The following is a 22894-nucleotide window of genomic DNA, read 5'->3' as shown; positions in this document are numbered from 1 at the left end:
CGTTGCTCAAAAAAAAAAAAAAATTACATTTTGGCTTCAGCTAAAAAGCAATTAACACGTGGTAGAAAAATGGAGAGAAAGTCATTGAATCTGTACGCACTTTGATTCTAGAGTTCGGCTCGATTTATTGAGATTACATTGCATACTATCGTAGGATTTGCATTGCAATGTTTCTATTTCTATGTTTTTTGGTTCTTTTGCTTCTCAGAATAAAAATATATATATAAATTTGTTTAGTAATATCAGTTAATTTTTTTATTTTTCGAAATAGAAAAGTGGGAGGGAATAGATTTAAAATAAAAATAAAAAGTAAAAAAAATAATTTCTTATTTTCAGGAACAATTTTTATAAATAAGTCATTTTTTTTTTTTTTCTTTTTCATTGTCCCCGCCGTTCACTCAGTGACCGGCTAGAGGAGAAAGAAGAAGAGAGAAAAAGAGAAAAGAAAAAAAATCTCAAAGAAATTATTAAAAATTAAAAGAAATTTTACGTTAAAAAAATTTATGGTCATATCAAATACATTCATGTTCTTTTTTTATTTGGAGAATTAAAATTTTGTAAAATTACTAAACGGGTTGTTTTACTTAAAAATTATTTTAAATAATAAAAATAAAAAATAATTATTTCTGAAAAGAAATTATTCTCATGAATAAAAGTATCATCAGACGCATCATTATTGAATATGTTTTCCAACCATTGAACCCAACCGGCCAGTGCAGATGTCCTTCCACCGAAAAATGGGTTGTCCGGCGCTAGACGTCCTCGATCTCAGGATGAGGAGGCACGGCGGCGTGCTTCCTTGCCTTGAGTTCTTCGACTGGGCTGGATGTCACCACGGGTTCTACCACGCGCGCGCGACCTTCCATGTTATTTTTAAGATCCCATCGACCGCGAAGCTCATGTTGCTGATGATCAACTTCCTTGTGAGGTGCAGAATTACTTCCCCAGGGTCAGATTTCGTTATACATCGGTGACGGGGTATGCGGTCGCTGGCATAAATTCTTGAAATCCTCAGAATTACTTCCTCAGAATTACTTCCAGCTGTTTGGTAAAATGTGCTTTGGGGTTTGGACTTGGATAACTTATCGTGTCTTCTTGAATGTGTCTGTCACGACCCAATAAATTGATGCGTTCCAAAAGTTTTCCAAACAAAGGACCGTGGTTCATCCATGAGTAAGTTACCTAAATTCTTGAAATCCTAGGGTGACCTAGAATACTCCTTGTAAAAGGGTAATATAGTAATTATACATCTACGTAATAATTATAATGGTTACCGGAGATTTAAACCTCACCGTTAGATCAAAGCGAAAATCTATGGTTATAGTTAGCTTTATATATATATATAGACATTTTCTCTGAAATTATATTATCTTGTTCATAAGTCTTGACTAGAGTTTTTTTTTTTTTTTTTTTTTTTTTTTTTTTTTTTTTTTTTTTTTTTTATGGTCCATGTAAATCAAGCGCGAGCGAGTAAGGCTAAATTGGGAAGAAATTCGTGAATCAAGTGTGCGTGAGTAAAGCTGAATTGGGAAAAAATTCATAAGATCATACGAGTTAGCGAACGCCAAAATGATCGACAAATTCCTAAGGCTGCACGAGTTAGGAAACACCAAAACGATCGACTTGTGACTGATCGACCTGTGACATGTCGGTTGAGGAGTGCTGTCTATGAAGGGGCAAATTATTGACCATGACACGTTGGTGGAGGAGAGCTACTTATGAAGAGCCAAATCAGTTCAAAAATCGTTGAATGAGATATCGTAGAAGCCTTTATGAAGGGGCAAATGATCGGTGGCGAAACGAGAGGGATGAAGGATGGCTTCGCGCGATCGCGGCCTCCGCTCTTCATTATGTTTTCGCCCCCTTCGATTTCGCACCCATAGAGTGAGAAGTCGGCTCCCAGATCGATCTGAGAAAATGCAAACGTGTATTATTCATTTTTTTTTCTTTATGCTTTGCTGATGGACTTTTTTTCCTTTTCTATAAAAATATCTATTTTGAATTACCCACATAATTAATAATTCCATTTAAAGTCTTATCTATAGAATTAAAGATCGTGTACAAAAATTAGGAAGTACATCATGTTGGCAATGGAATTAGGAAGTATATCATGTGCCATTGCCATTTGCCAATTAGGAAGTACAGTGAAGGAATCAAATTCAATATTGATGTCAAATTAGGCAATGAAATATTTAATTGAATGGATTATTACCTAAGTTGAAAGATTCCAAGCAGGCTTGGAGAAGTACTCACTTGCATCATCCATACAATAATGGATTGATTGATTACGTGGGTTTCATGCAAGGTCCAGAGTTACCAATAGTTGCGAACTATGGTCCAAAATAAACATTTCATTGAGTTCTAGCGAGGGCGAGCCTTACCCGAGGACAGTGAGGTTGCTCCTCGTCCTAACAAGGGCAACCTGGCCTAAGGCTAGGCCAACCCTCACTAGTCGTGGCCTCTGGCGCCCGAGGTTGGGAGACCGACTAGAGGAAGAAGAGTGGAAAAAAGAAAAATAAATAAATTAAAAATATAAAAATAACTAAAAAATTCAAAAAGTACATTTTAAAAAATAATAAGTTTTATCCATAGCACCAATCATGCCACGTAAGACATTTGGCATCCACGTCAGCGAATTCCAACTAAAATTGGCTAGATTATCTCAATTGACAAATTATTGAAAGGTTTAGGACTCAATTGGCAAAATTAAAAGGTTTAGAACTAAATTGACAAAAGTATAATATGTTTAGAAATTTTAAGATAATTTTCCCTAAATAGTTTAGTAGCTTATTTTGCAGATTATAGATTATTAGAATAATTGGTAATTATAGAAGTATAAACAAATGCCGGTATTATTATTATTATTATTAAAAGAAAAACTGATTTCCTTACGCTAAACTGTTACCATCTAGAATTTAGTTATCAATGCCTGGCGAAAATTGCCAACGTTTTCTAAAGATTGACGAGATGTTTGGTATTTTTCCCGCGTCAGTACCTTCTCCCTCATCTTCTAAATCCTAAAATCCTTGCTCGATCCCTGCTTGATTTCGTCGTTCTCTTCGGAGTCGAATCTGCATGGATGCTAGCTTCAGCGAGAGCTCTAGTTCGGTTGCTTATAAAACACATACAGATCAATGCAAGAGAAAAAACAGAGAACATGAAGATGAATGGTAAAACAACGACCTGCAAACTCAAAGCTGTTTGCGCGATCACTCACTAACTCTGGTTGTAAACAAACTCAAGCCTGCGTAGAAGCAGATAATGTTTGCGTAAACACACATGGCTATACACGCTACTACAACAACCTGCAATCTCATAGCTGTACACGGGAGCACTCACTAATTCTAATTGTAAACACACTTGGGCGGCGAAGAAGCGCAGACAATGTTTGTGCTGCAGAAATGACCATATACAATGCCCGTTTGCTCCTGAAGAGGGTTCTTCTTCTGGTTCTTTTCCACTGCTGGGATTCGTTGTACTCACTTTGGTGAATGTGCCTTCGAATGAGAAGATTTACCAGTTATGGCTTTCTTCACTTTCGATATCGAGTGCTTGACCTTTGAGCTGACTCCTGATAGTATGTTATGGGATTTCTTATGAGGCACCTTGACATCGATGTCTTTGGAAGCTTCCACCATGACTGGAGCATCATGTCCTTGTTCTGTCCTTTCATGCTCATCTTCTTCATGCTCGTCTCTTTCTTCCTCTCTCTTCACTTCTTGAGGTGGCACAATGTCCGGTTCATCTGTTGGTCTTCTCTCTTTAGACGAAGGCTCAGTGGTTGGTGAATTGCCTTGGGGGATATTGCTTAAGAGGTCAGTCAATGAGCCAACAGACGTGTCTTTTGCCAATTCCTCCTCACTTGTCTTGGCATCAGAACTGCACGTTCTCTCTCCTCCATATTCAATTCCTTTCAGTTCAAGATCAGCTTTTGAAGGATCCCCAAGTTCAACATTGCTTGCTTCGGAGTTTTGAATGGTTTCAATATTTCTTTCCTTCCCTGCAGGTGATCTGTCTTCATTGCCTTCTGTTAGTGTGACATCTGCAGTCGTCCTCAGACATGCTTCCCCTGAAACTGGCATTTCAGGCATGGCAATTGAGGCGTACTCTTTCTGTTCAAGAACTGGATTGGTTTCCCTTACTTCTTCAAGATCCAAGTTGTCTCCTTCTTGAGTCTTCTCCACACTTGATTCCTGGACATGAGACGTGAAAGAATGTCAATTATCCCCTAAATATTTTCCACAGTTAATAGACCTGACTCTCTTATTAATGTTTTCTTGAGATTTGACGATCAAGTCATTTTCTTTCCTTCCAAGGAGCAAATTCTACTTCTAGGGAATTGGCAGTCTATGGGACAGGTTGATCTCAAGAGCAAGGTCTCATAACTTGTTGATTGGTACATCGTATTATGTTATGCTATGGGAATGAGTTGAGGTTTCATTGGTACTTACTTCGTTACATATTGCTAGGGCATCTGTCGCGCTGCTTCCAGAGTTTGCTTTACTGTGCTGGTCCTTGAAGTCTGATTCAGTTACTCCTTCTGAACTGATCTTTCCCTCACCTTCATCTATATAGTTTTTATCTACTGTCTCCATTTCAAAATGCACCTTGTCAAACTCTTTCAGAGCAATATCTTCAACTGCACTGTGTTTGCTTTTGCCCTGAAAAGGAAATGCGTAAAGGCTGAAGCTTGATACACACAGAATATTGCAAAGGACGGATAAATTGAGTTTGGTTCAGTTGCTGACAGCCTGAAATTAAAGTTCTTTAGCCTCACTGTGGAATGTGTTATGTATCTTCCCTTCTACAATTTTTTCACGATGCAGTTTATCTTCTTCACAACTCCCATTAGTTATTTCTTGATTAATAGGGCGGCTGTCAATATCTTCAAGCTGTTCAACAGTCTGATTTATTTTCATCCTTAGTTAATAATTAGCATAAACACGTGTAACTTCACAGATTGTCTAATTAGCATATGAATAATAGTATTTACGTTGGTTCAATTTTCTATCATACCTGCCCTTCGGTGTTTTCACCCTGTGAGGTTTCATTTGCTTTTGATGTTTCCTCTCCTTTCTCTTCAGCTCTAAAATCACGTGCTAACTCATAGACTTGGTTTTCCTCAACTCTAGTGTCCTTTGGTTCATTAAAGTCTTCCTGAATTTTAACCTGTGATGCAGATTTGACCAAGTCATCACAAACTTCTTGCTCATGACTCTCAGTTGCACTTGTTAGAACCGCGAGTTTCTCACTGTCTGATGGAAAATCAGTGCATTTGGTTTCATTTTGAGACTCAGGTTCCCAACCTTCATCCTGTGTACTGCTACATTCATTGTACTTTTCAGTTAAGTCATCCTGTATGGTTTCACTGCCTCTAGAATGGACTTTTGGAGGTTCGAACTGTCTATTTTCCTTCTGCCAGATTTCTTCCTTTGCTTCAGCTGCTGAGGAAAATGGCACAGTTTCGGTTTCTTGCACATTCTGTGTGTCTTGTTTCCTTACATCTTTATGTTCCTCTTGATGCAATGCAGAGACTGGTGTCTGAATTTGCACCTCCGGTTCTTTTGCTGATGTATTCTGGTCAGATGTTGCATCTGCTTCTTGAACTAATTCGGGGCAATGAGATCTGCTTTCGCTCACATCCAGCTCTTCTGCAGTTGTTTCCTCCCTTGCATCAATAACGTCCATACCTGGATCTCTGGAACCTAGCACTGCTTCAGAAGCAATTGTTATTCTCCCCAATCCATCTGCCTTCAGATTTTCAGCAGTCACATTCTCATCATCCGTAGCTAAACGCTCCTCTTCAAGCTGTGTCTCACCTTTTCCATCGAATAGACTAGTCTCAGTCTCTACTTGTTTGGGCAATTCCTTGTCAAAGCCAGTACCAGAGTCATCTACAGGCTTTTCTTCTTTAGGACAGGAGCTGGGAATTGATACTAAAGATGTCTTTGGTGCAGCGTCAACCATAACATAGCAAGAATCCAGTTCCTTTGTTAGCTCCTCGCTATCTTTGGTTGCATGCTCAGTTGGGGCAACAGAGCCACAATTTTCTTCTTCCTGTATCTTTTCTTGATGCAATACTTCCTGGATTTGTGCATCACATTTACCGTTGTGTATTTCCTCAACATCCGAATTTCCTCTTTTGGTCTTTTCAGTTGAATATGATGCTTCTATATGTTCCATTGATACTGCATTGGAATCTCCCTCCTGTGTACAGATAATTCCTCACGTCACAAAAACAGGGGGGGAAAAGAATTTTTTTTTTTTTTTTTTTTTTGGGTGTTGGTTTATAGCAGGAGTACAGTTTTTTTCATGTAAAATAGCATGTCTAAATATATTATCAGTTATGCCAAATCTGACCTCACAGATTGCACGGTTCCCAGGTGACACAGCAACAATTTCTTTTTGGTCACAATTCTCCTCGACCTGATGCTCTTTCATCAAGTTTTCACGTTCATCTGAATCTCCTGGACCAATATTCACCTGTTTGACAGACAAGAGAACAAAATGGAAGCACAGCTATAAGAAAATATGGACTATTAAATATGGAAAAGAGCATCTTGAAGTTTCTGCCAGGTTTCCTTTTGTACCTGTTCATGAATAATTTCGTCCTTCAGAGTATCAGCTGCTTCAGTTGCAATGTCACAATGTTTTTCAGGCTTCAAATCATCAGCTTCTTCCTTTGAATCTTCAATTTTTACAGCCTCGCATTCTGCAGAAATTTCATGTGCTTGAATTTCTGATACTTCTCCCCTAGGTTCTGTGACTTTGACTGCCAAAGTACCCACGTCTCCCAGGTCAGCTGATGCAGCACTCACAGATCTTCTCTCGCTTTCTTCTTCTGGAAGGTCTGGTTTCAGATTTTCAACTTGATTGCTTCCTTCCTTGTCCTCTTCACATGTGTCCTTGGTGACTCGATTGGCTTGGATTTCGAATTCAGTATCCGCATGCTTTATGGAGTCTGCCTTTTCACAGCTCACTTCTGTCACACCTGTCGATATTTTATTCTCATTACTCTGCCCCATCTCTCCATCTAAGCTCTTTTCTCCGAAATTCTCATCCATGGTTGCTGCTTCACCCTCTTTCTTTGCCAGAAACAATGAGGAGTCATTTTCGTCCACCACATTGGTTCTGGACTCACTTACATGTGGATTCTGAATGGTTGCATTCCCTATCTCTGTATCAGATAGTTGACTAACAGAGGAAGCAGAGGTCTCTTCAAGATTTTCCTTGTCAATATTTTTGCTACTGAGAATTAGACCAGGCTCTGTTGCTTCTGGTGATGGTCCCTCTAAGTCGGGAGGAGATGCCTCCACAGGCTTGTCATCTTGCTGGATTGCAAGCATGCCGGTCTCTGTTCTCAGAGAGGTCATTGCTGCAGTATCAGTCTTGTCAAAACAACTGCCTGCTTCCTCTTTGATCTCTTCTGTGACATCAAAATCCTGTAGTGCATCTTTGGCTTGTGCGATGTAGATACCACCTCCATTCAGTATGTTCTCTTTTTCCAATGCTACTGGGACATATGATTCACTTTTGCTAGCTAGATTTTTCTCAATCTCTGGCATTTCTGCATTTGTTTGCTCATCGCAGAGTGTTATTTGTCCTGCTGATTCGGAGCCCGTGTGCATGTCCTGTACAACAGATCATTTTATCCATAAAGTTCCAGCAGAAGAAGAGTAGCAGCATGAGTTTGAAGAAAAGAAAAAAGGTTCATTTATGCTACAACATACCTGATTGATTATGCTGTTCCCAGGCGTTGTTCCATGAGTTTCCTTTGAATCGACATCTTTCGTAGTCTCTTGCTCGTTTATCTCTTCAATGCCATCAGCCTTTTCTTGTTCATTTCGCATCTATTTGCACAATATCAAACATTACCAGAATGAGCTGTGAAAACGCGACTCAAATATGAAAAAGAAATTCATGAACATTCTTTTCTTTCAATGTATTTTGATACCTCTTCTTCGACATTGTCTGCTAAAATTGCATCCTCACTCTGTTCTGCAGGTTCTGAAATTGCTACTGCTTCCAAGTTCACATCCTGAATTTCACCACCTTCCAATTCTTCAAAGGTCTCCATTGTCTGAACTTCTGGCACGTCACCTTGTGCAGTTTTGCTTGTCTTGAACATTACATCAGATGCTTTCTCATATGTTCCGCTAAGTTCTTTGTTTTTAATACTACTCAATGGAGAATCAGCAAGTTCTGTCTCCTTTTCTTTTTCTTCAGGGGCTGCTTTTAGAGCTTCACCATGAGTGTTCTGTTCTTTTTCATCTTCATTTGTATCATGTGTACTTTCACTTGCTGAGATCTCTAATTCAGTGACTCCAGAATTTCTTGTCTCTCTCCTCTCCAAGCATTCTGTATCTGTCTTTTCTGCAGACGAAGACAGTTCTAGATTCTCCTTTAGTTCCATCTCTCCTGCCACTTTGTCATTTCCTTCTACATTTTCAACCTTCTCTATGTTCTCCTCCCCTCCTCCTGGAAGTGATGCAAACACGGGTGTCTGAACTAGCAACTCTGGTTTCTTTTCTGAGAGAGTCTGATCAGCAGTTGTTTCTTCTCTTAAAACTGTCTTTCCTTGATCAGTTTTGGGTACAGTTACTTGGTGGGCAGTTCGTTCTGATTCTACTTCACTTTCAACCAAGCCGAGCTTTTCATTGTTTGATGTTTTCTCTGCTCCATCAATTGTTTCGTCATTTGTAGAATTGCTATCATGAGATAGTTCAGAAACCATTCCAATTCTCTCAAAATCATCTGCATTGGAATTTTGAACTGTCACAATATCTGGTGGCACTGTGGATGTCCCTACACGAGTCTCCTCTTCCTGAGGCACCCGCATAGCAATCTCTGTTTCTGCTGCAGCTATAGTTGTGGTATTGAACTCATCAGAGGTATCTACTTCCTCTATGGTCGTCTTTCCAATGTCTTTGGTTGCATCTGCAGTTTTACAAACAAGGACACTGTCTTCTAGCTTGTCATCTGTCTTGCTTTTGCTGGTTTGAATCTCCTCATTATCTGCATTTTCTGATTCTGCCTCTTCAACTTGATCTGTTGCTTCTGTATCTCCAGCTACTACTGGGCCAAAATCTTTCTTCTGTTCAACGGTTAAAGTTATATTGTCATGTTTATCAATAGAACGATGAAAGCGACATGTAAGCATTCTAAAGGAAAGCTCCTGTTTGTGCTCACACTAACCTCATTAATTTTGCAGCTCCCAAGTAATGATGCATTGTCACCTTCCCTGGTCTCGTTTTCTTCCACACCTGCCTTTGTATGACTGTCAAGTACCTGGACAACATTTTAATGTATGACCAACTGAGTGGACAAGAGGTAATTAAATGGGAAGTTCACGGACCAACTAAATGGTCATCAAACTTTTTTTCATACCTCTTCACTAGTGATTGCATTCTGAGACATATCATTTGCTTCAATTGCATCCTCATGCTTCTCTTCAGGCTTGACATCAGCCACGACTTCCTCACCTTGCATACCATTTGTTTCAGAATCCTCTGATCCCATGGAACTTTCTTTTGCTTGAACATCTGAAAAAATTTCATATGTATTTGCACTTTTGCTTAACACAAAGCCAGATGCTTCTTCTGTGGGAATTTTGATTTCTGTGTTTTCTGGCACTGTAATGAAACTTGTGGCATTGAACTCATCAGTGGTACAGGCTTCAGTAACGATCTCCTTCTCAACGTCTTTGGTTGCATCTTCAGTTTTTGAAACAGAGACGCTGTCTTTTAGCCTGTCATGAATCTTGCTTTCACTGGATTGAAATTCCTCATTATCTGCATGTCTCGCTTTTGCCAGTTCAACTTGATCTGCTGCTTCAGTAACTTCAATTAATGCTTTGCCTGATTCTTTCTTCTGTATTACAAATAAAGTTATATTATCATGTTCATGGCAAAAAGATAATAGCAACCTGTAAGCATTCTCAAGGAAAGATATAATTATTTTCACACACTGACCTCACTGATGTTGCAGCTCTCAAGCAGTGGAGCCTTCATATGTTCGTCAGTCATCTGTATGACAAGTGGCAAATGTGACTAACAAAGCATTGAATAATTGGTGGACAACATAATGGAAAATCCAACGAAGATCAACTAAATTTTTGTCAACTTTTCTTCATACCCCTTCATTAATTATTTCATTATGTGACATATCAATTTCTTCAATTCCATCATCACACTTCTCTGCAGGCTCGACATCAGCAGTGACTGCCTCAACTCTCATAGTATTCATGTCAGCATCCTCTGATCCTATGGAACTTTCATTTGTTTGGACATCGGATATTTCATGAATATGCTCCCCTTTTGGGAACATAACGCCCGATGCTTCTTCCTTCGGAATGCTAATTTCGGCAGCTGTTTCCACAGTGGCTATGGTAGTGACATTAAGCTCATCGAGGGTATCTGTTTTCTTTATGTTCTCGTCGAAGTCTTTGGTTGGATCTTCAGTTTTTGAAACAGAAATACCGTCCTTTAGCTTGTCACTATTTTGCTCTGTATCTGCATTTCCTGCTTGTGCTTGTTCATCTTGATCTTTCTCTTCAGTATTTTCAGCGAGTATGGGGCCAAAGCAGTCTTTCTTCTGTTCAATAGAAAAAAGCTACTTAACCATGATTGTGGATAGTAATGTAATATACATATGTGAGCATTCTTAAGGAAAGCTACTGTTTATGAGCTCATACTAACCTCACTGGTTTTGGTATCACCTTCTCCATTCTCACGTTGTTCCCCATGTTGAGTTTCTTCTGACTTTTTATTTTCATCAGTCACCTGCACAACACATTTCCATGTATGGATAACAGAACATTGGATAAATCATAAGAGGTGAAGAGTCTATGGGAAAATCATACCCCTTCGTTAATTATTCCATTCTGTGAAATTCGATTTGCTTCAATTGCAGCCTCACACTTCTCTTCAGGCTTGACATCAGCAGCGACTGCCTCAACTTTCATACCTTTCATTTCATCATGCTCCAATTCTATTGAACTTCCACTTTCTTGAGCATCTGACATCACTTCATGTGCAATTTCATCAAACACACCACTAGATGCTTCCTTTGCAGGAATGCCAATTTCTTCAGTTTCAACTGCAGCTGTAGTCAGGTCATTGAAATGATCAAGGGTTGCTGTTTCCTTCACAACCTCCTTCTCGATGTCTTTGGTGGCATCTGCAGTTTTTGAAGTAGAGATACTTTCACCATCATTCTCTATTTTGCTGATTTGAATTTCCTCATTATCTACATTTCCTGCTTGTGCTTCTTCAGCTTGATCTATTGCTTGAGAATCTTCTAGTACGGGGACAAAGTCCTTCATCTGTTGCACATAAATATACATCTCATTTTTTATAGGAAGATAATAGCAACATGTGACAGCATTCTCCAGCAAAGCTAGTGTTTGTGCTCACATACTAACCTCATCAATTTTGCAGCTTTTGAGTAATAATTTCTTATCACCTTCCCCTGTCTCAAGTTCTTCCTCATTTTGAGTGTCTTCTGTCTTTAATTGTCCCTGAAGCACCTGTACAACATATTCATGAATGACTAACAGACATTTGACAAGAGATCAAAAATGTGAAATTCATGATCAACTCATCAAATTTTCAGCATACCACTTCATCAGTGATTGCATTCTGTGAGATATCAATTGCTTCAATTGCATCCTCACACTTCTGTTCAGGCTTGACATCAGCGATGGTTGCCTCCACTTCCAGGCCTTTCAAATCAGCATCCTCTAATCTTGTGAAACTTTCGTTTGTCTGAATATCTGGCACGACTTCATGCGCATTTTCACTTTTGCTTGATACAATGCTAGATGCTTCCTCTGTGATAACACTAACTTTGGCAGTGGTATTATCGACCTCTGGAGAATCAGGATTTGTGGTCTTGCTTTCTTTTTCCTGAGTCTCTACTTTCAGAACTTCTTCTCCATGAGTGCAGTCATTTTTCTGTTCATTTGGAATGTCTTTTTCACCCTCAGAATCTTCACTGTCTATTTCTGAGACTCCATCGTTATTGGTCTCTTTCTTATCAAAGCATGCTTCCTCTGTCTGCACTGTCCCTGAAGATAATTGTAGATTCTCATTTAATTGCATTTCAACCTCCTCTTCTTTGTCATCTTTAATCTTCTCATCTGCAGTTTTAGGTCCACCTTCTTTTTCTTCCAGAAGAGACATTGAAGCTGGTGTCAGGAGCTCAAGTGTTGATTCTCGAGGGGTAGTCTGATCAGGTGTGCTTCCATCTTTCACTGCTTCTCCATTTTGGGTAGAGGATGTAGCTAGCCTTTCAGAAATTTCTTCAAGCTTTTCTGTTTCTTCTGCATCTGCGTTCTCAATAGATGTGCAGTTCTCTGTTTCGGTACTTTCTTTAGCATCCGAAGCTCTTGTTTCATCCTTTTTATCTGAAGGTAGCTCAATTTCTTCTGTTGTTGTTGGATTCTCAACAACAGTAATCTCTCGCTGTGCGCTCTTAGTATCGCTTTCTGAAGATTTAGGCGGCAAGTTGGTGGAAATTTCATTATACTCCGTTCCATCAATCTCTTCACCGTGGTCAATTTCTGTTCTTTCTGGAAGCCCCATGTCCGAGCAAATACCAGATGCCATATTGGGTCTGTCATCTAGCTGTTTTTTTGGTGGTCTCACCTCTTCCTGTCCGATTTCCACAGCAGCAATATCCCTATTGACAGCACTGTCTGGTTCCTTGATTGTATCCTCCTTGATTATTTCCACCGGTGTGATGACGAGACCAACTGGATCTTCTTTATCTCGGTACTGTACCTCTTCTTCCACTTCCCCTGCAATATATGTCTCCCTTTCCAATCCCGAATGTTCTTCAATCTCCATGTTTGTTGTCTCTGTCTTTTCAGTCAACTCCATTGTTTTGAGATTTTGAGTGGATGTCGTGTCAGCAGCTCCTTTCTGTTAATTATGGTAGCTTAAGTCACTCTCTGACAATAAATAATCACTAGTAGAATTTTAGTACTATGTGGATGCGTAGTAGGCTTTGACTTCAACAATGACTTCATCTGGAGTTTATATTCATCTATGTTGGTCACTTCCTCTATAAGCCATTCTTTTACCTTTCATTAGCATTTTCATGACACTATTCTGTTGTTCAACAAGATATAGACAAAAAGAAATGGAAATAGAATTAGAAATTCAAACTTTTTTCACCTCTTATTCTCACAAACTGTCATCATTATCTGACTCATTTTGTTGACATGATGTTATAAATTTATGGCATCTTGTATCTCAATGTAGAACAAGTCTCTAGTCTTGAGTTCATGTTCTCCTTGTTTTTTCCTTAATTAGTCCTATTCTTGTCCCACCATGTGGACATAAGATTGTGATGTTAAAGTCACTGCAATGTGTGAAATCATGCTTCTCAAATTTTAGATTGCTTTCTTAGTAGTTTCTGTCAGTTTATTTTCATTTTTCATACATTTTTTTTAATTAAGTGCTGTATCTATCCTCATAATTGGTTGAAATATTTTCTCTAATCTCTTAGTAGCAGAGAACAAAAAGTCATCTCTACTAATTTATGTCAGCATCTTCGCATTTGTTGTGGGCATATTGGCACTCAAGTAGTGATGTGAAATAAATTTTTGGCTGTATAATTTAGCTGTCTTATGAAGTGTGGTGTCATCTATCTCAAGCTTCTTAATATGATATAATTTCAGAGATGGGAAATGTGTTCAATTACTGCTGCAGATCCTTTAAACAGTCATCAATTTCCAAGTTGCAATTGAAGCTGCATATTCCATCTAGTGTATGATGACATTAAAGAAAATGACACTCTTTACCTCTTCTGTAATGGGAGTACTGATTTCGGAGTGGAATGCTGCTTTATCTGGCACAGGATCTTCCTTTAAGTTGTCCTCGGCATTCTCTGTGGAAACCTTTCCTTCCAGGGTTCTGTTCTTAATATCTGTCTCAGGTGCAAATGATTCCTGGTGCTTCAAGGCTTCATCATGGGTCTCACCTTCAATTTCCTTCATTTCTAAATATGTATTTACAGATCTCTCATCTGATATAGCATTATGTTGGTCCACCTGAGTCTGATTTTCTGTTTCTTCTGTTCCATTGGAGGCTGAGATATATGTGCCTTTTGCAATATTGAGATCAGCAAAATGCACCTCAGGAGCAACGTGTAGATCTTCACTCACTTCCTTTTGAGCATTCCTCTTTGCAGTTTCAACCTCCTCAGATTCAGAGACTGTGTTTGTAGATTCATCGTCTTGTGGCATCAAGACACCTTCGGTCGAATGAGCACCAAATAGATGTCCTTCATTCTTGTCTGGGCCTTCATATTCTGCAGAAGCCTCACATTCTTCCTCACCAGCTTCAGTTTTCAGGATTGAACAGGGCCTTCCTTCTGAAATGTCCAAAGCAGGTTTTTCAGTAGTGCCTAAATCTTTAAAATCTTTAGGTTCTTTATCCAATATTTCAGACTCTGTCAATTCTTTTGTTGCATCAGCTGATACTGGAGTCTCCCCTTTTTCCTGACCTAAGTCAGTCAAGTCATCTTCCTTCACATTGCTGTCTGTATTTTCCAACCTTCTGTCCTGCTTCGCCAATGTTGGAAGCTCATCTACTGCTGAAACAATATCAGTACTTGCTGCATCATTTTTGGCTTCCGGTTCATTATCATTGGCGGGAATGCCATCTTCTATGCCAGAAACTTGGGCAGCTTGGGAACCGCTAGCAGAAGGCACTTCTAAACTCTCAGCTGCTCCATTGACCTCGGAACTGGTTTCAGGGGGTGCAAAAGGGGAGTCTGATCGGTGATATTCATCATGCTCCTTAGGCGGCATTTCTTTTTCTGAGCATTTTTCAATGCTGGTAGAGTGGATTGTATTACATGTCTCTGTATTGTCCTTTTCGGTGTTGGCAGTATTTTCAATTGAGCATGCAGCTTCCATCTGTTCTGTGAAGTCCTTCGCGTCCTTATCCTGTTGAGTATAATTTGTCAGCTAGCCTTATGGACATCAAATGACAGGGAATGGTTTCAGAGACATTTAATGCGATCTCACCTCTTCATTTAAGGAGATTGCATCAATCATAAACTTTGACTTCTGGTTTTCACTCTCTTGTTCATCCACTGCAGGAGAGAGTTTGGATTTTGCATCTTCCTCTCGTTCATCTGTTTTCTCACGTGAAGTGAATGTAACTGATTGCATGGGTACCTGGACAAGATTGATAGATATTATCGTGTTAATGGGATGGAAAACTTGTTTGAGAAAAATACAAATTTTAGTTTGATTGTCTGTACTGGAATATAAAAGCTTTTGTGTTTCTTTTGTTGCTAAAATTGTTCTTCACAATTTGATTCGTCACATAAATTGATACTAGACCTTGTGGTAGTTCAAGCATTTATTATGTGGATGTAGATAAAATAAATCTGAGGAGGATTGCTTAAGATGGCATTTTGTTAAGGGAATGGTTAGTATGCGTTGTTTAGGTAGGTTAGCATAAAAATGCACCTGGTGCCTATCAAGCAAAAGATGATAGAAGGAATTTGTCCATAGTTCCTTCAACCACATAGTAGAACTTGAAGCTATTAGCTTCTGTCATGTGCATTAATTATTCTCTGCGGAAAGTCATGAGAACCTAGAAGCTTTTTTAGGATACTACTGAAGTTGATAGACCCTGTGGAAGATGGAATTCTTGTAATATTCAAAAAGGATGTGAAGAAATCAAGTTTTGATGTAGCCAACCTCCTCGTTATTTTCTTCTTCTCGATTGTCTTTTGAAGGTCTGCCTTCACTAATCCCCTCTGCACTTACCTCAAAGTCTCTTGCTTTGTTTGTTTCCTCTGTGATGTCTTTGGTGTAGTCCGCTTCTTCAGTTGATGGATTGATCTGGCATCCCTGTTGCAATTAGTGGTTTATGATAGGTCAAAGGTAATAGAAAAAAGCACACACATTGAGATTGCAGAGACACAATGGAACGTTCATGTCTTCTGTGCATAGGAGGGGGTTCAAGTCATTATTCGATATTATGGAGGCAATTCAATAATCGGGTGCTTCTGGGTGTACCATCGCATTGTCCTCTCCATGGGCTATTGCTTTGGTAGTCCTCTCTTGAATAGGATCCTTTTCAATCAAGTCTGGTGCTGTAGATTCTTGAGCCTCCGTGTTGGCTATAAGCAGAATTATTTCTTCCAAAGCCTCAGTTGTGCTAGCTCTCCCTGTTTGCTCATAGATCTGCACACCAGGGAAGTTTGTTCATGTATACAAATCAAAGGGACTTGACAAAAGATGCATAAAATTTGCTTTGACTATTTTGAGGAATGGACCATGAAGAGAGTAATTCCTACACATGCATACTAAGCGTTACTCAAGAGCACAAGTATGATATCATTCGACAGAGAATCATTTGCCTCCATCTTGATGAAGACAAAGTGAAATGAACTTCATTATGTTTACCTTGTTTATCTCATTTTGTTCGTACTTGGCATTGTCCTCATCATTTCCTTTTGCTGATAATTCTTCATGGCATAGAATGGTTCCATCCGCTTTTGCACTATCAGTACTATCTGCCTCAGTTGGTTCAGGTATCTCATTTAACGACCTTTGGAACTCTTTTGCCCCTTCATTCTTGTTCAGTGTTTCTTCAGAATCATTTTCAGGTGTCAATGCTTGCTCTATAACCTTGTCCAGCGCAGTGACGCTGCTGTTATCAGCTAAAATGACATCAGATGTCCCTTTTTCTTCTCCTTCCACTTCCCGTGTCATTTCCCCATGCGTGGGCGGTGGAATCTGAGGAGACATCTCAGAGCTTTCATTGTCTTCAGGTGCATCGCCTTCCAAACTCCTATCTGCCCTAGCTGCTTCAGACTCCTCCGATAACTGTGTTTAATTGAGTTTTCAGGTTACTTTTGTCGTACAAAAAATAACACATCTTGATCAACACAAATTGCTATGAAGCTAACCTTGATTTCACATTCATTTTCCTTCTGTGTAGCATCAGAGTTCTCAGCCGGACTTGTTCCGATGGTTTCTTCTGTGAGGTCTGTGAGGTCTGTGGTATTGCAGGACTTTGCCTTGACTTCTTCATTTTCGTCCACTTCTGTAGCTTGTTCCTTCTTTTCACAACAGCTGTCGTGTTCAGCTCTGCTTGTTGGAGTTGTTTCCAGAACGATTTCTGGTTCAAAAGTCGGTTGAAGCATGTCATCAGTGGCACTTTCCGCACTGTAGATATCACCTGAGGCAGCTATATCAGTTGCTACATCTTCAGGATTATGTCCTGCACGTTTCCCAAGCCATCAGTACCCAAACATCTCTCTCTCCCTCTCTCACGCATCATTGCCGATTAGGTTGCAATCATGGGGTGTTGAAGCTGTTTATCTCGAATCTGATTCTTCCAGAAATTTGCTAATAAACATATTCTGATGCCTAGAGTTTGAGCACATCGTCTCTATGGTTTTCATAGGGTTGATTATTGACAAAACCATGCAAATATTTTCAAAATGCTTCATTTAGGTTATGATTGTCCAATGTGAAGTCTGGATTGAGGCCTTTAGCACGGGTTTGGTTGTTGGAATAAAGCCAGTGAAATGGGAAGTGATTCTTTTATCTCCCTTTTTTACTTTCATTTGGTTACTTGGAATTGAGATGCATATAGAATGTGGAAACAAACAGTGCTTCTTTACTATCTTTTTTCCATGATGGGCTTATGCGAGTATGGATAGGAATGAATGAATAGGAGTAAAAAGACTCAACAGAAAACTCATCTCTACACGTGAATCAACAATTTGGAGTTGGCTTTGGAAACTTTTGTGAGCAGAGATTTTTGAGATGGCAATAATATCTTTGTAAACTAATGAATATGCTTCTTTACCATGTTGAATAGGATCCTCTTCAATCAAGTCTGGTGCTGTGGATTCTCCAGTCTCCTTGTTGGCTTTAAGCAGAATTATTTCTTCTGGACCCTCAGTTGTGCTAGATCTTCCGGTTTGCTCATAGATCTGCACACGGGAATTTTGTTCATGGATACAAACCAGAAGGACTTGACAGAGATGCTTAAAATTAGCTTTGACTATTTTGAGGAATGGATCACGTAGAGTTAAGAGTAATTCCCTACATATGCATACTAAGGGTTACTCAAGGGCACAAGTATGATATCATTTGACAGAATCATTTGTCTCAATTTTGTCTCCATCTTGATGGAGACGGACAAAGTGAAATGAACTTCATTTCTTTTACCTTGTTTATCTCATTTTCTTCGTACTTGGCATTGTCCTCATCATTTCCTTTTGCGGATAATTCTTCATGGCATAGAATGGTTCCTTCTGTTTTTGCACTATCGGTACTATCTGCCTCAGTTGGTTCAGGTTTCTCATTTAACGATCTTTTGAGCTCATTCGCCCCTTCATTCTTGTTCGCTATTTCTTCAGAATCTTTTTCAGGCATCGATGCTTGCTCTATAACCTTGTCCAGCCTAGTGATGCTGCTGTTATCAGCTAAACTGACATCACATGTCCCTTTTTCTTCTCCTTCCACTTCCCATGTCATTTCCCCATGCGTCGGTGGTGGAATCTGAGGAGACATCTCAGAGCATTTATTGTCGTGAGGTGCATCGCCTTCCACACTCCTATCTGCCCGAGCTGCTTCAGACTCCTCTGATAACTGTGTTTAATTGAGTTTTCAGGTTACTTTTGTCATACAAAAAAAACACATCTTGATCCACACATATAGCTATGAAGCTAACCTTGATTTCACATTCATTTTCCTTTTGTGTAGTATCGGAGTTCTCAGCCAGACTTGTTCTGATGGTTTCTGCTGTGAGGTCTGTGAGGTCTGTGGTATTGCAGGACTTTGCCTTGACTTCTTCATTTTCGTCCACTGCTGCAGCTTGCTCCTTGTCTCCACAACAGCTGTCAGGTTCAGCTCTGCTTGTTGGAGCTGTTTTCAGAACGATTTCTGGTTCAAAAGTCGGTTGAAGTATCGCATCAGTGACTCTTTCTGTACTGTAGATATCACCTGAGGCAGATATATCAGTTGCTACATCTTCAGGATCATGTCCTGCACATGTTTCCCAAGCCATCAGTACCCAACCATCTCTATCTCTCTCTCTCTCTCTCTCTCTCTCTCATGAATCATTGCCAATTAGGTTGCAATCACGGGGGGTTGAAGCTGTTTATCTCAAATCTGATTCTTCCAGAAATTTGCCTATAAACATTTTCTGATGCCTAGAGTTTGAGCACATCGTCTCTATGGTTTTCATAGGATTGATTATTGACCAAACCATGCAAATATATTCAAAATGCTTCATTTAGGTTATGATTGTTCAATGTGAAGTCTGGATTGAGGCCTTTAGCACTGGTTTTGGTTGTTGGAATAAAGCCAGTGAAATGGGAAGTGGTTCTTTTATCTCCCTTTCTTACTTTCATTTGGTTACTTGGAATTGAGATGGATATAGAATGTGGAAACAAACAGTGCTTCTTTACCATCTTTTTTCCATGATGGGCTTATGCGAGTATGGATAGGAATGAATGAATAGGAGTAAAAAGACTCAACAGAAAACTCATCTCTACACATGAATCGACAATTTGGAGTTGGCTTTGGAAACTTTTGTGAGCAGAAATTTTTGAGATGGCTATAATATCTTCGTAAACTAATGCATATGCTTCTTTACCATGTTGAATAGGATCCTCTTTGATCAAGTCTGGTGCTGTGGATTCTCCAGTCTCCTTGTTGGCTTTAAGCAGAATTATTTCTTCCGGACCCTCAGCTGTGCTAGATCTCCCCGTTTGCTCGTCGATCTGCACAAGGGAATTTTGTTCATGGATACGAATCAGAGGGACTTGACAAAGATGCTTAAAATTAGCTTCGACTATATTGAGGAATGGACCATGTAAAGTTGGAGTTAATTCTCTACATATGCATACTAAGGGTTACTCAAGGGCACAAGTATGATATCATTTGACAGAGAATCATTTGTCTCCATTTTGTCTGCATCGTGATGGAGACAAAGTGAAATGAACTTCATTATGTTTACCTTGTTTATCTCATTTTGTTCGTACTTGGCATTGTCCTCATCATTTCCTTTTGCTGATAATTCTTCATGGCAAAGAATGGTTCCATCCGTTTTTGCAATATCATTACTATCTGCCTCAGTTGGTTCAGGTATCTCATCTAACAATCTTTTGAACTCATTTGCCCCTTCATTCTTGTTCACCATTTCTTCAGAATCTTTTTCGGACATCGACGCTTGCTCTATAACCTTGTCCAGCCCAGTGATGCTGCTGTTATCAGCTAAAATGACATCAGATTTCCCTTTTTCTTCTCCTTCCACTTCAAGTGTCATTTCCCCATGCGTGGGCGGTGGAATCTGAGGAGACTTCTCGGAGCTTTCATTGTCTTCAGGTGCATTGCCTTCCAAACTCCTATCTGCCCCAGCTGCTTCAGACTCCTCCGATAACTGTGTTTAATTGAGTTTTCAGGTTACTTTTGTCATACAAAAAATAACACATCTTGATCCACACATATTGCTATGAAGCTAACCTTGATTTCACTTTCATTTTCCTTCTGTGTAGTATCAGAGTTGTCAGCCAGACTTGTTCCGATGGTTTCTTCTGTGAGGTCTGTGAGGTCCGTGGTATTGCAGGACTTTGCCTTGACTTCTTCATTTTCATCCACTTCTGTAGCTTGTTCCTTCTTTCCACAGCAGCTGTCGTGTTCAGCTCTGCTTGTTGGAGCAGTTTCCAGAACGATTTCTGGTTCAAAAGTCGGTTGAAGCATGTCATCAGTGGCACTTTCCGTACTGTAGATATCACCTGAGGCAGCTATATCAGTTGCCACATCTTCAGGATCATGTCCTGCACATGTTTCCCAAGCCATCAGTACCCGACCATCTCTATCTCTCTCTCTCTCTCTCTCTCTCTCTCTCTCTCTCTCTCTCTCTCACGCATCATTGCCAATTAGGTTGCAATCATGGGGGGTTGAAGCTGTTTATCTCAAATCTGATTTTTCCAGAAATTTGCCTATAAACATATTCTGATGCCTAGAGCTTGAGCACATCGTCTCTATGGTTTTCATAGAGTTGATTATTGACAAAACCATGCAAATATTTTCAAAATGCTTCATTTAGGTTATGATTGTTCAATGTGAAGTCTGGATTGAGGCCTCTAGCACTGGTTTGGTTGTTGGAATAAAGCCAGTGAAATGGGAAGTGGTTCTTTTATCTCCCTTTTTTACTTTCATTTGGTTACTTGGAATTGAGATGGATATAGAATGTGGAAACAAACAGTGCTTCTTTACCATCGTTTTTCCATGATGGGCTTATGTGAGTATGGATAGGAATGAATGAATAGGAGTAAAAAGACTCAACAGAAAACTCATCTCTACACGTGAATCGACAATTTGGAGTTGGCTTTGGAAACTTTTGTGAGCAGAGATTTTTGAGATGGCTATAATATCTTCGTAAACTAATGCATATGCTTCTTTACCATGTTGAATAGGATCCTCTTTGATCAAGTCTGGTGCTGTGGATTCTCCAGTCTCCTTGTTGGCTTTAAGCAGAATTATTTCTTCCGGACCCTCAGCTGTGCTAGATCTCCCCGTTTGCTCGTCGATCTGCACAAGGGAATTTTGTTCATGGATACGAATCAGTGGGACTTGACAAAGATGCTTAAAATTAGCTTCGACTATATTGAGGAATGGACCATGTAAAGTTGGAGTTAATTCTCTACATATGCATACTAAGGGTTACTCAAGGGCACAAGTATGATATCATTTGACAGAGAATCATTTGTCTCCACTTTGTCTGCATCGTGATGGAGACAAAGTGAAATGAACTTCATTATGTTTACCTTGTTTATCTCATTTTGTTCGTACTTGGCATTGTCCTCATCATTTCCTTTTGCTGATAATTCTTCATGGCAAAGAATGGTTCCATCCGTTTTTGCAATATCATTACTATCTGCCTCAGTTGGTTCAGGTATCTCATCTAACAATCTTTTGAACTCATTTGCCCCTTCATTCTTGTTCACCATTTCTTCAGAATCTTTTCGGACATCGACGCTTGCTCTATAACCTTGTCCAGCCCAGTGATGCTGCTGTTATCAGCTAAAACGACATCAGATTTCCCTTTTTCTTCTCCTTCCACTTCAAGTGTCATTTCCCCATGCATGGGCGGTGGAATCTGAGGAGACTTCTCAGAGCTTTCATTGTCTTCAGGTGCGTCGCCTTCCAAACTCCTATCTGCCCCAGCTGCTTCAGACTCCTCCGATAACTGTGTTTAATTGAGTTTTCAGGTTACTTTTGTCATACAAAAAATAACACATCTTGATCCACACATATTGCTATGAAGCTAACCTTGATTTCACATTCATTTTCCTTCTGTGTGGTATCAGAGTTGTCAGCCGGACTTGTTCCGATGGTTTCTTCTGTGAGGTCTGTGAGGTCTGTGGTATTGCAAGACTTTGCCTTGACTTCTTCATTTTCATCCACTTCTGTAGCTTTTTCCTTGTCTCCACAACAGCTGTCGGGTTCAGCTCTGCTTGTTGAAGCTGTTTCCAGAACGATTTCTGGTTCAAAAGTCGGTTGAAGTATCGCACCAGCGAAAACACTTTCTGTACTGTAGATATCACCTGAGGCAGCTATATCAGTTGCCACATCTTCAGGATCATGTCCTGCACATGTTTCCCAAGCCATCAGTACCCGACCAACTCCCTCTCTCTCTCTCTCTCTCTCTCTCTCTCTCTCTCTCTCTCATCATTGCCAATTAGGTTGCAATCATGGGGTGTTGAAGCTGTTAATCTCAAGTCTGATTCTTTCCAGAAATTTGCTTATAAACATATTCTGATGCCTAGAGTTTGAGCACATCATCTCTATGGTTTTCATCAGGTTGATTATGGGAAACCAATAACAAAACCATGCAAATAT

At 39.7% G+C, this 22894-nt stretch overlaps 1 protein-coding gene across 8 annotated transcripts in view; it reads right to left on the bottom strand.

The window, feature by feature from the left end:
- Nucleotides 1-3164: 3164 nt before the first annotated feature.
- LOC104419224 (microtubule-associated protein futsch) overlaps nucleotides 3165-22894 on the bottom strand; it is a 33019-nt gene continuing 13289 nt past the window's right edge. For 5 of the 8 annotated variants that reach the window (XM_039302052.1, XM_039302055.1, XM_039302053.1 and 2 more), the window contains 27 exons: nucleotides 20513-20826; nucleotides 20007-20429; nucleotides 19644-19770; nucleotides 18717-19030; nucleotides 18212-18634; nucleotides 17847-17973; nucleotides 16939-17252; nucleotides 16433-16855; nucleotides 16043-16210; nucleotides 15722-15874; nucleotides 15038-15190; nucleotides 13808-14956; nucleotides 11619-12923; nucleotides 11423-11527; nucleotides 10862-11323; nucleotides 10698-10781; nucleotides 10135-10593; nucleotides 9972-10025; nucleotides 9388-9870; nucleotides 9196-9288; nucleotides 7955-9094; nucleotides 7731-7850; nucleotides 6591-7631; nucleotides 6361-6483; nucleotides 5017-6207; nucleotides 4452-4661; nucleotides 3165-4193 (listed from right to left, as the gene is read on the bottom strand). In XM_039302052.1, coding sequence (XP_039157986.1) covers nucleotides 3480-4193; nucleotides 4452-4661; nucleotides 5017-6207; nucleotides 6361-6483; nucleotides 6591-7631; nucleotides 7731-7850; nucleotides 7955-9094; nucleotides 9196-9288; nucleotides 9388-9870; nucleotides 9972-10025; nucleotides 10135-10593; nucleotides 10698-10781; nucleotides 10862-11323; nucleotides 11423-11527; nucleotides 11619-12923; nucleotides 13808-14956; nucleotides 15038-15190; nucleotides 15722-15874; nucleotides 16043-16210; nucleotides 16433-16855; nucleotides 16939-17252; nucleotides 17847-17973; nucleotides 18212-18634; nucleotides 18717-19030; nucleotides 19644-19770; nucleotides 20007-20429; nucleotides 20513-20826 — 11672 coding nt within the window. In that variant the 3' untranslated portion in view covers nucleotides 3165-3479. The remainder of the gene's footprint in view (nucleotides 4194-4451; nucleotides 4662-5016; nucleotides 6208-6360; nucleotides 6484-6590; nucleotides 7632-7730; nucleotides 7851-7954; nucleotides 9095-9195; nucleotides 9289-9387; nucleotides 9871-9971; nucleotides 10026-10134; nucleotides 10594-10697; nucleotides 10782-10861; nucleotides 11324-11422; nucleotides 11528-11618; nucleotides 12924-13807; nucleotides 14957-15037; nucleotides 15191-15721; nucleotides 15875-16042; nucleotides 16211-16432; nucleotides 16856-16938; nucleotides 17253-17846; nucleotides 17974-18211; nucleotides 18635-18716; nucleotides 19031-19643; nucleotides 19771-20006; nucleotides 20430-20512; nucleotides 20827-22894) is intronic. The other 3 variants (XM_039302054.1, XM_039302057.1, XM_039302056.1) reach the window with 3 other exon arrangements.

This window comes from Eucalyptus grandis, chromosome 9 (assembly GCF_016545825.1).
Source record: "Eucalyptus grandis isolate ANBG69807.140 chromosome 9, ASM1654582v1, whole genome shotgun sequence".
Classification (NCBI taxonomy): Eukaryota; Viridiplantae; Streptophyta; class Magnoliopsida; order Myrtales; family Myrtaceae; genus Eucalyptus; species Eucalyptus grandis.
Note: the sequence above shows the minus strand (reverse complement) of the source record. Positions and strands in the feature narration are given on the sequence as shown.